The sequence below is a fragment of the Eumetopias jubatus genome, unplaced genomic scaffold (assembly GCF_037043125.1).
Source record: "Eumetopias jubatus isolate StellerSeaLion01/CBP00866 unplaced genomic scaffold, mEumJub1_p1.0 scaffold_5, whole genome shotgun sequence".
NCBI classification, from domain to species: domain Eukaryota; kingdom Metazoa; phylum Chordata; class Mammalia; order Carnivora; family Otariidae; genus Eumetopias; species Eumetopias jubatus.
This window is the reverse complement of record NW_028274811.1, coordinates 34,107,313-34,117,167: the sequence shown is the minus strand read 5'-3', so window position 1 is coordinate 34,117,167 and position 9,855 is coordinate 34,107,313. Positions and strand designations below refer to the sequence as shown.

At 41.9% G+C, this 9,855-nt stretch overlaps 1 protein-coding gene across 1 annotated transcript; it reads left to right on the top strand.

Moving 5' to 3' along the window:
* The first annotated feature begins 7,615 nt into the window (after positions 1–7,615).
* Positions 7,616–8,521, top strand: LOC114202611 (mitochondrial ornithine transporter 2). Its single transcript, XM_028095902.1, has one exon. It carries the CDS (start codon positions 7,616–7,618, stop codon positions 8,519–8,521), a length of 906 nt encoding a protein of 301 aa, XP_027951703.1.
* Positions 8,522–9,855: the final 1,334 nt, after the last annotated feature.

Here is a 9,855-nt window from a genome sequence, read left to right as displayed (position 1 = left end):
TTGTGTGTCTTGCTTTTTTAGGGGTGGTGGATATCAGATCCTCTTGTGAGGTGGTTTCTTGGCGGGGTTTAATGACAGTGATTTGATCCTGTTTTGTAGGGAAAGAAGCAGTTAATGTTGGGTTTTAGGAAAACACAGTAGGGTCAAAGAAATTGGGAAATGTCATCTTTGTGCCTTATGTTAATTTTCCAACCCACCTGTTCCATTTGCAGGTTAAGAAACACTAGGTACAGAACCTACCTAAACTATCCTAAGTTTTGTACATGAAAGTCTATTTTTATCTTTTTTTTTTTTTTAAGCACTACACTCATCTGGTTAACATAGTAGAAACAAAACAGAGGCTATCATATCAAGTACTGTTCACTGAATCAACCCATTGTTTTAGATTGATTGCATTTCTAAATATTTTCAACTTCAATGCCTGCAATTATTTAATAGTATTCTCAGAACTGAGGTTATGTCCATGTCAGTTAATCAAAATTGTTCAAAAGGAAGTCATCACTATAGTGGGGTATTTCAAATTTTCTTAAACAATTTTCATATGTCCTTAAGATTCTAATCTAATGCCTTTACACTTGAGCAATTTTTGAAATAAAAATTTACAAAATGCAGAGTTGCATGCAATTCACTTCTGACAGGCTGGGATTAAAGGTTGGTTTGAAAATTGGCCTCATGAAACAAATATTTAAGCCCACCTTAATTTTGTATTTGACCAGAAACAGCAGTGGTGAAATGTTAAAATTGTTCAGACCTCTCAAGTCTAAAATCATACATGCTACTGTTTGGAAATCTCACTAATTTTTCTCTCACATCTGATCATTTCTCTTTTACCAAAATGTCAGACTATTAAGATTTCAGTACAGGATATGGAGGCTTAAGGTTTCTCTCAGTGTCAAAACTTTAGGTTATTTCTTGATATTTGCAAATAATAAAGAAGCAAGTTTTCTTAGTACAATAGTATGACAGGTAATAAATTTCGTTTTAGTACATTGGTATTTTGCTACACTTAACAGCCTTGATACCTGAAAAGCTCCCACCATATTTGCCTTTTACAGTGAGCATTTATCAAAATATTCTTAAGGTGTCAACACCAGTGATGGCTGAGTTCCATCTATAATAGGAAGGAGAGATGCTGTGTACAGTAACAAAATGGTCTAGTGATTGTGTGACTACCATTTCAGTTACTAGCACTATGCTGATTCTCAAATCCTTATTTCCAAGCCTGATCCTTTCAGAGTTCAGTTTAGTATATTCACCTGTGTACTAGAAACCCTTGTAAGTATCCCTCAGGCAACTCAACTACAAATGTTCAGAAAAGAGAACTCCTCTCATTTCCTCCTTTTCCTTGAAAACCTGCTCTTCCTTGTTTTAGGACTAAGAGAAAATAAATGGCCCTACCACCCATCCCAGTTAAAGAAGCTAGAAGCTTAAGCCATAACCTTTGACTACTCACCCTTAGACTACTGAGTCTACTTCCTAAAGCTCTTCAATCACTACCTCATCCCCCTGCCACTGTCCTAGTTCAAGTCATTGTTATCTCTTGCCTTGCAAATGGCAGTAACTTCCTAACTGGTTGTGTGTGTGTATAAACATTTTTTTTTCACTTACTATCTAATTTAATTTAGTTTTTTGACTTGGCCATCAAAGTCATCTTCCTAAGATATATTTCATCATGTTATTCTCATGCTTAAAACCCTTCAATGGTACACCATTGCTTTCAGAACTAAGTTTGTATTTTTAAAAAGGCACAAGATTGGGGCGCCTGGGTGGCTCAGTCGGTTACACGTCTGCTTTCGGCTCAGGTCATGATCCCAGGGTCCTGGGATCGAGCCCCGCATCGGGCTCCCTGCTCAGCGGGAAGCCTGCTTCTCCCTCTCCCACTCCCCCTGCTTGTGTTCCCTCTCTTGCTTCTCTCTCTCTCTCTCTCTGTCAAATAAATAAATAAAATCTTTAAAAAAAAATAAAAAGGCACAAGATCATAAGTGCTCCAATTACCTTTTCAGCTTCATCTCAGCACATCTTCTCACTTATTTTCAGTCCACATCTAGAAGACTTCCCTTTTCCATTTGGCCAAATTCTACTTAACCCTCAGTTCTCAAATATCACGAACTCCAGCAAGGCTTTCTTGATCTCCATCTAGAGCAACTCAATTATGGATTTGCCTCTACTCTGCGTTTCCCTTTTATTCCACAAATACTTATTGTGCCATAAAGTACCAAATGCTAGATATGAAGTACTGAACTAAACATCTAGTGTCTATTATAGTATCAATGTACTCTAGGAGATGCTAGGGATAGTATTTTTTTTTTAAGATTTTATTTATTTGACACACAGAAAGAGCACAAGCAGGGGAGAGGGAGAAGCAGGCTCCCCAGTGAACAGGGAGCCTGATGTGGGACTGGATCCTGGGATCATGACCTGAGCTAAAGGCAGGTGCTTACCCAACTGAGCCACCAAGCACCCCTGCTGGGATAAATAGTCTTATGCATTTATCATACTGAAGTGTAAACTACCTATGGCTCATCCCCGACTAGGGGATGTAAACTCGCTGTAAATTCACTGAAAGTAGGCAATGTGGCTTGTTAGTCACTGTAAACTTACTAAAGAACAGTAAAGAGATTTAAGATCTCAAGCTCAAGAGATGCAGTGCCTGGGTTTGTATGCTAGCTCAGTGACCTGTTAGTCATGTGCTCTTGGGCAAGTAATGTTTTCCTTAGTGTTCTCATTATTAAAATGAAGGTGGTAACACTGTGTATCTCATAGGACTGTTGAGTTGGCTTTTGGGTATTGAGTTGATACAAATAAAGGACTTAGAACAATGCCTGAAACTTAGTAAATTAACAATAAAAGCAGGGCACCTGCATTATTAACAACAAAAGCAAACTAGTATCTGAACATAACAGGGATTAAATAATTGAATTCAAAAATGATCAAAAAGAAAAGTATAAAGAAAGCCATTTTAAGTGGCTGATTTCAAATGAAAGAATCTAATTACAGCAGAAACAGTGTACTTCAAATATATCCGCAGCATAAACAAACTGACTCAGCTAACTACTACAACTTTGTTTTTTACTTGATATATTTATAGTTTGGCTTTGTATTAATATTAAGAACTCCATAAGAGTAATTAATCTCTTACATAAACTTCAAAAGACAAAAACGTAAGAAGATTGGGACCCATTTTCCTTAAAGTAAGTCCTGTGTTACCAAAAGGACTCACTTTTCTCACAGTTCCCCTGGCTAATGAGTACGGTATGTAGTTGGGCTACAGTTTTCAATATTAAACAGTGCAGAGATTTTACAAAAGACAAAAAGTAAAGTCCCTTTCACACTAACTTTCTAAAGTAACCTGTTAACATTTTGAGATGTATCATTCCAGGCCTTTATTTGGTGTACAATTAATTATATATGTTTATGTAGTTTTGTAAAGCAAAAAATATATATGATTTTGTTGTAGGCACTACTGAAAATTTTTATGACTCAAAAATATAAGGATCCTTCCCTATCAGGATATATAGATTTACTGCTTCTGTTCATAATACAGATTTTTATTTTTTTATTTATTTTTATTCTTTTTAGGTTTTGTTTACTTATTTGTCAGAGAGACAGAGCACAAGCAGGGGAACAGCAGGCAGAGGGAGAAGCAGGCTCTCTGCTGAGCAAGGAGCCCAATGCTGGACTTGGTCCCAGGACCCTGGGATCATGATCTGAGCCAAAGGCAGACGCTTAACCAACTGAGCCACCCCAGGCGTCCCATGATACAGATTTTTAAAAAGATAATCTCCCCTATTGCTGGTCACTTAGGTTGTTCCATTTTAAATTTTTTATTATACCAAATGCTGCAATAAACATTCATATCAATATCCAATTTTCATTCTCTACAGACTAGGTAAATGGGATCTTTATATTCAGTTCTAAGTGTCATAAAGCCTGACATTTTTAATTTGGAGATCAAATTTTTATTTGAGATGAAAATTTGGACAAATTGTGAGAATTCATGTCTTTGAAGGACTGTGTCTTAAACTCTGGTTATCTTTTATTACCCAGTAAGAATTCTATGTGAAAATACAGACTGGGAAGACTGCTCACTACACAGCAGTCATACTGGACTTTTTTCTGTACTTCAAATGCCAGTCTCTTTCTCACCACAGAGCTTTATTTAGCATGTACAGTTCCCTTTTCTTGGAACAGTCTCCAGATATTCTCATGTTTGGCTTTTTGTCATTCAGGCTTTCGCTCACACCCTACTTTCTCTGGTAATCCTATCTGGCCATTCAGTCTAACTGCTAGGAAGCCTGTGATTTGGGCATTCATCTTGTCAGGGGTAGTGGTCTTCAATGAAAAGCTGCAAATTCTTTGCCATTATTTTCTGGTATGTATGCTTGGGAAGAAGTCCTTCAATTTAAAACAAGAAGCATCAACACTTTGGTTAGTTAGAATAAAAAGAAAGTTGGTTTCAGTTGTTCACCTATTATCTTGGGCAGTGATCTAATATATGCTGGAATTTGTTCTATCCAAGTCCAGCAGTTTAGTTAAATGCGTGGAATTTGATCTCTGTCTCTACTATTTATGCAACTATTCTGGCAATTCAGTGAAGGTATAGACCATTTCCCTATTAATGCCCTTGTGATCCCTGGCCTGGATCACTAATTTGGCTTCTCCAAAACATATGTATGAACTTAATTCAAAAGCAGTTTATGATTTATTACAGTTTCCTGTATGGCTTGTGTTTGTAAAAACTCAGTATGTGTTTTTTTAAATAAATAATAAACCAGATGTAATTAATTGACAATCAGTGGTCATTTTGAACTATTGAAAACACTTCTAGATAACTTGATAGGGCCTCCACAATAAATATTAAAATATACTTTTTTTCTCCTTGACTTTCCTGAGGGTAATATCAAAACATAACAAAAAAAATCCCTCAGGGAACCTGGCTGGCTCAGTCAGTAGAGCATGCAACCCTTGATCTTGGGCTGGTGAGATCTAACCCCAGTTGGAGGTAAAGTTTACTTAAAAAAAAAAGTATAATAAATTTTTAAAAATCCCTCAAATATGACATGAAAAATTTTAAAATCTTTTTCTAATGTAAAATGGCAGTGTTCTCAGATAGCTCTTTTCTCTGTCAAAAAGTTTACCAAGGGGCGCCTGGGTGGCTCAGTCGTTAAGCGTCTGCCTCCGGCTCAGGTCATGATCTCAGGGTCCTGGGATCCAGCCCCGCATCGGGCTCCCTGCTCGGCGGGAGGCCTGCTTCTCCCTCTCCCACTCCCCCTTGCCTGTGTTCCTGCTTTCCCTATCTCTCTCTCTCTCTCTGTCGAATAAATAAATAAAATCTTTAAAAAAAAAAAAGTTTACCAAGATAACAAAAAACCCCAAGGTCAAAAAGAATAAGAGATAAGACAGTGAATGAAAAATGTCAACCTATTTTCAGACGGCCAAAGCAGAGGAAGGACTGATAAATTAATTCAGAGATCAGAGAAAGTTACATGCTAAATGTCTGAAAGGCAGTATACCAAAGAGAGACAAACCCATTTGATATAGAACCTGTGAGAGGCTCATTGTTTGCGGCAGAAGTTTCCAAGGAAGGGAGAAAGGTACGCGGCTGGATATATGGGATTCATTGACGTCTATTCAGAGCTGTTGGATGTCCAGGATCCCTAGCCCTCCCTAGGATGACTCTTCCTTCCCCATCCCACAGATGTTTATTTTCTAGGTAAACTGAACCAAAGAAGGCTCAAACTCAGAGAAAGCAGGCACAAATAAAGGAATGTATAGCAACAAACAAGAAAATTATGTGAAGACCTATATACTTTACTGCAGTAATGTCACCCCTCTTCCCCCATTCTTGATCTCATTAAATCAGTATCCAAGCCGCACATCTCCCTCACAGACACCCACACAGAGTTAAGATTCCAAGATTATTCTCTGAAGAAACCATGTGGTGCAGAGAAAAGAAATCAAATACTGACATTTGGGCATTCTCCAAAGAAAAGGCCAGGTCACTATCTACTACAATGAAGTCTACCTGTTGGCAAACTATTCACGCACCATCTGCTTTTCAGTGCCTCACTTTTATAGATTAATCGACAGCCAAAGATAATCAGACAAGGAAAGCTTTCCGAAGGGAGAATCATTTCAGCCTATTTCCTGCCCCCTCCATTTTATTTTTTTAAAAAGATTTTATGTATTTATTTGAGAGAGAGAGTGAGAGAGAGAAACAGCATGAGAGGGGAGAAGGTCAGAGGCAGAAGCAGGCTCCCCCCTGAGCCGGGAGCCTGATGTGGGACTCGATTCCAGGACTCCGGGATCATGACCTGAGCCCATTTTATTTTTACCCCCAAAGTAAAATACCGAGGAGGCCTTAGAATGTAAACCTTAAGAGAACTCGTTCTCACGCTGGGATTACGAGCATCTATCTGGGAGGGAAAAGCGTGTCCCGACAGCGGTGTCCTCAAGCTAATGTCCAAAACCGCACCTTGCCTTGGAAGCTAGGCCTGTTGTCATTTATATCCCGATCATCCGCTGCTGCGTCAGGCTCTGTGACTCCTCGAGAACCTCGGCACGAGCCCGGAAAGAGCACCGCAGCCCCACAGCTCTTTTCGGTCACCTTGCTTAGTGAATATATAAATACCCGTGTTCCACGCCAATTGTAAAACGCCGTGTCCTACCTCTAGAAATGATGAGGACTCGGAGCCACCAGTTCCCAGGGCACCGGCCCCAGACCCTTGGCGATGTTGCCACGAAAGTAGCCATTCTCCAGCTCCGCGGCCAGGGCGGAGCGCCTTCCTCCGCCAGCGTCCCCGGGCGGGGAAGAGCAGGGTCAGGGGAGGCGCGGCGGGGCCCACAGGTCTGCAGAGCTGCCTTTCCTGGCCTAGAGACCTTAAGGGTGCCACCCATTGTCATGTAAACCACCCCCCCACCAAGTAGTTTGTCTTCCCTATCTTAAACCTCTGTTTCTGTAGATTTGACCGTTTGACTCCAGGCCCAGCGAACTAGGAGCATATCCCCTTTTGTTTTGCCTGGTAAGGTGTGGGGAGAGGGGGAGGGGAGTCCTAGCGGAAAAGGAAAGCAGCATTTCTTTCGCGGCCGGTTAACAGCGGCGTCTAGAGTCTCTGGCCGTAAGGGCAAGAATTTATCGAATAGCTTTCAATCGCTGTATTATAATTCATTAAAAGTGTGTACTTACCGGGCGCCCGGGGGGGCTCAGTCGGTTAAGCGATGGACTCTGAGCTCAGCTCAGGGCTCCATCCCACTGCCGTGAGTTCAAGCCCAGCGTCGGGCTCCGGCGTGGAGCCTACATGAGAAAAACAAGGTGTGTACTTAGCCGTGTCCGGGGCCGGTGGGCGCCGGGCGGGCCGGGCCGAGCCGAGGCAGCGGCGGCGGACGGGGGCCGGGCCTGGGAGCGACGGGCGGCAGGGCGCGCTGGAGCGCGGGGCGTGAGCAGGCCGGCGGGGCGTTGTTTCCGTGCGCGCGGAGAGCGGCCCGAGACCTAGCCTGGGGTTAAGCGGCTTCTCCCGCCGAGGACCGAGAGTCGAGAATGGGCGGCTGGGCGTGAGACACCTGCCCTGAGCTCCAGAGAGTCGCCTCCCACAGAGACCAGCAGAAGTGTGAGAACATGAAGTCCAATCCTGCCATCCAAGCCGCCATCGACCTGACAGCGGGCGCGGTCGGGGGCACGGCTTGTGTCCTGACCGGGCAGCCTTTCGACACAGTGAAAGTGAAGATGCAGACGTTCCCCGGCCTGTACAAGGGCCTCACCGACTGCTGCCTGAAAACGTACTCCCAAGTGGGCCTGCGGGGCTTCTACAAAGGAACCGGCCCTGCGCTGATGGCCTACGTCGCCGAGAACTCTGTCCTCTTCATGTGCTATGGCTTCTGCCAAGAGCTTGTGAGGAAAGTGGTTGGACTGGATAAGCAGGCGAGGCTGAGTGATCTGCAGACGGCAGCTGCGGGTTCCTTAGCCTCCGCGTTTGCTGCGCTGGCCCTGTGCCCCACTGAGCTTGTCAAGTGCCGACTGCAGACCATGTACGAAATGGAGATGTCAGGGAAAATAGCAAAAAGCCAAAATACAATCTGGTCCGTCGTGAAGAGTATCCTTAGAAAGGAAGGCCCCTTGGGCTTCTACCAAGGACTCTCGAGCACTCTCCTTCAAGAAGTACCGGGCTATTTCTTCTTCTTCGGTGGCTATGAACTGAGTAGATCATTTTTTGCCTCAGGGAGATCAAAAGATGAACTAGGCCCTGTCCCTTTGATGTTAAGTGGTGGAATTGCTGGAATTTGTCTTTGGCTTGTCATCTACCCAGTGGATTGTATCAAATCCAGAATTCAGGTTCTTTCCATGTCTGGAAAACAGGCTGGGTTTCTGGGAACTCTTATAAGTATTGTGAAAAATGAAGGAATAGCAGCCTTATATTCTGGACTGACCGCTACTATGATTCGAGCATTCCCTGCCAATGGGTCACTATTTTTGGCTTATGAATACAGCAGGAGAATGATGATGAGCCAGTTTGAAGCATACTGAAGTGTCTTGGTGAACTGGAGCCAAGTAAAGGCCTTGGAGGACTACAGTTTATCTCAGGTTTCATGGAGTCCTGGACCAATGTGGAATTAGTTTTTATTTCATGGGAATTTTTTTGTCTTCCCTTCTACTCTAAACTTTACAGAAGAACTTCTAGTTTACATCATATGATTTCTACCCATAATTGTATTAAAACAGAAAGATGGCTGCTCTTGTGTTTGGTGGGATATACATAGTGAGCGGGTGGCCTATGACCCTGATCTGAAATGGCAAATATAGTTATATCACAGCTTTTGTATAAACCTGTGCATGTACATGCAGTTTAGTTGGTTATCTGCTGTGAGTAAAAAAGTTTGGTTTCATGTTTAATCTCATATCACCAGAAAGACAGAGTTAACCATGTTTCATGAAGATGGTCATAAATGATGGCTTAACCCATTTGAGATTGTAGGGTCTCTTTTAAAACTCTACTTAACATGTTCACTATACTAGGCAATTAAAGTTTTTAAAAAGGTTTTGTGTGGTGCTTGAAACCCCAAATACCCATCTAGATTTTTAAGAGGACGATGTACCTGCATACTGGTGTGACTTCCACATTCTTGAGTTAAAATTTTGGAATAAATGTCCTGCATTTTCCCAAGATGCTCTCTCTCCATCTATATATCTGTATATATATTTAGATATATATATGTTTTTTATTTATTTTTTTATTGTGTTCAGTTAGCCAACATATAGTACATCATTAGTTTTTGGTGTAGTGTTCAACGATTCATTGGTTGTGAATAACACCCAGTGCTCATCACAACACGTGCCCTCCTTAATACCCATCACCCAGTTACCCCATCCCCCCACCCCCTCCCTTCTGTAACCCTGTTTGTTTCCCAGAGTCCAGAGTCTCTCATGGCTTGTCTCCCTCTCTGATTTCTTCCCGTTCAGTTTTCTCTCCCTTCACCTTTGGTCCTCTGCACTATTCCTTATGTTCCACGTATGAGTGAAACCGTATGATAATTGGCTTTCTCTGCTTGACTTACTTCTCTTAGCATAATCCCCTTCAGTTCCATCCATGTCGATGCAAATGGTAGGTATTCATCCTTTCTGATGGCTACATATATGTTCATATATATATATTTAGAAAGCATCTTTTGGGGGTTTTATTTAAATTCAAGTTAGTTAATGTATTGTGTATTATTAATTTCAGGATAGATTCATAGTTCAAGATGCTCTATTCTTATTGGCATTCATTTTCAAAGTGGGATCATATTCTGCACTCTTAGTTAGGTGTGGTCTACAGCATCAGGCCTTTGGGAAGCAGCACAGCCTTCATCTGTACCAACTTT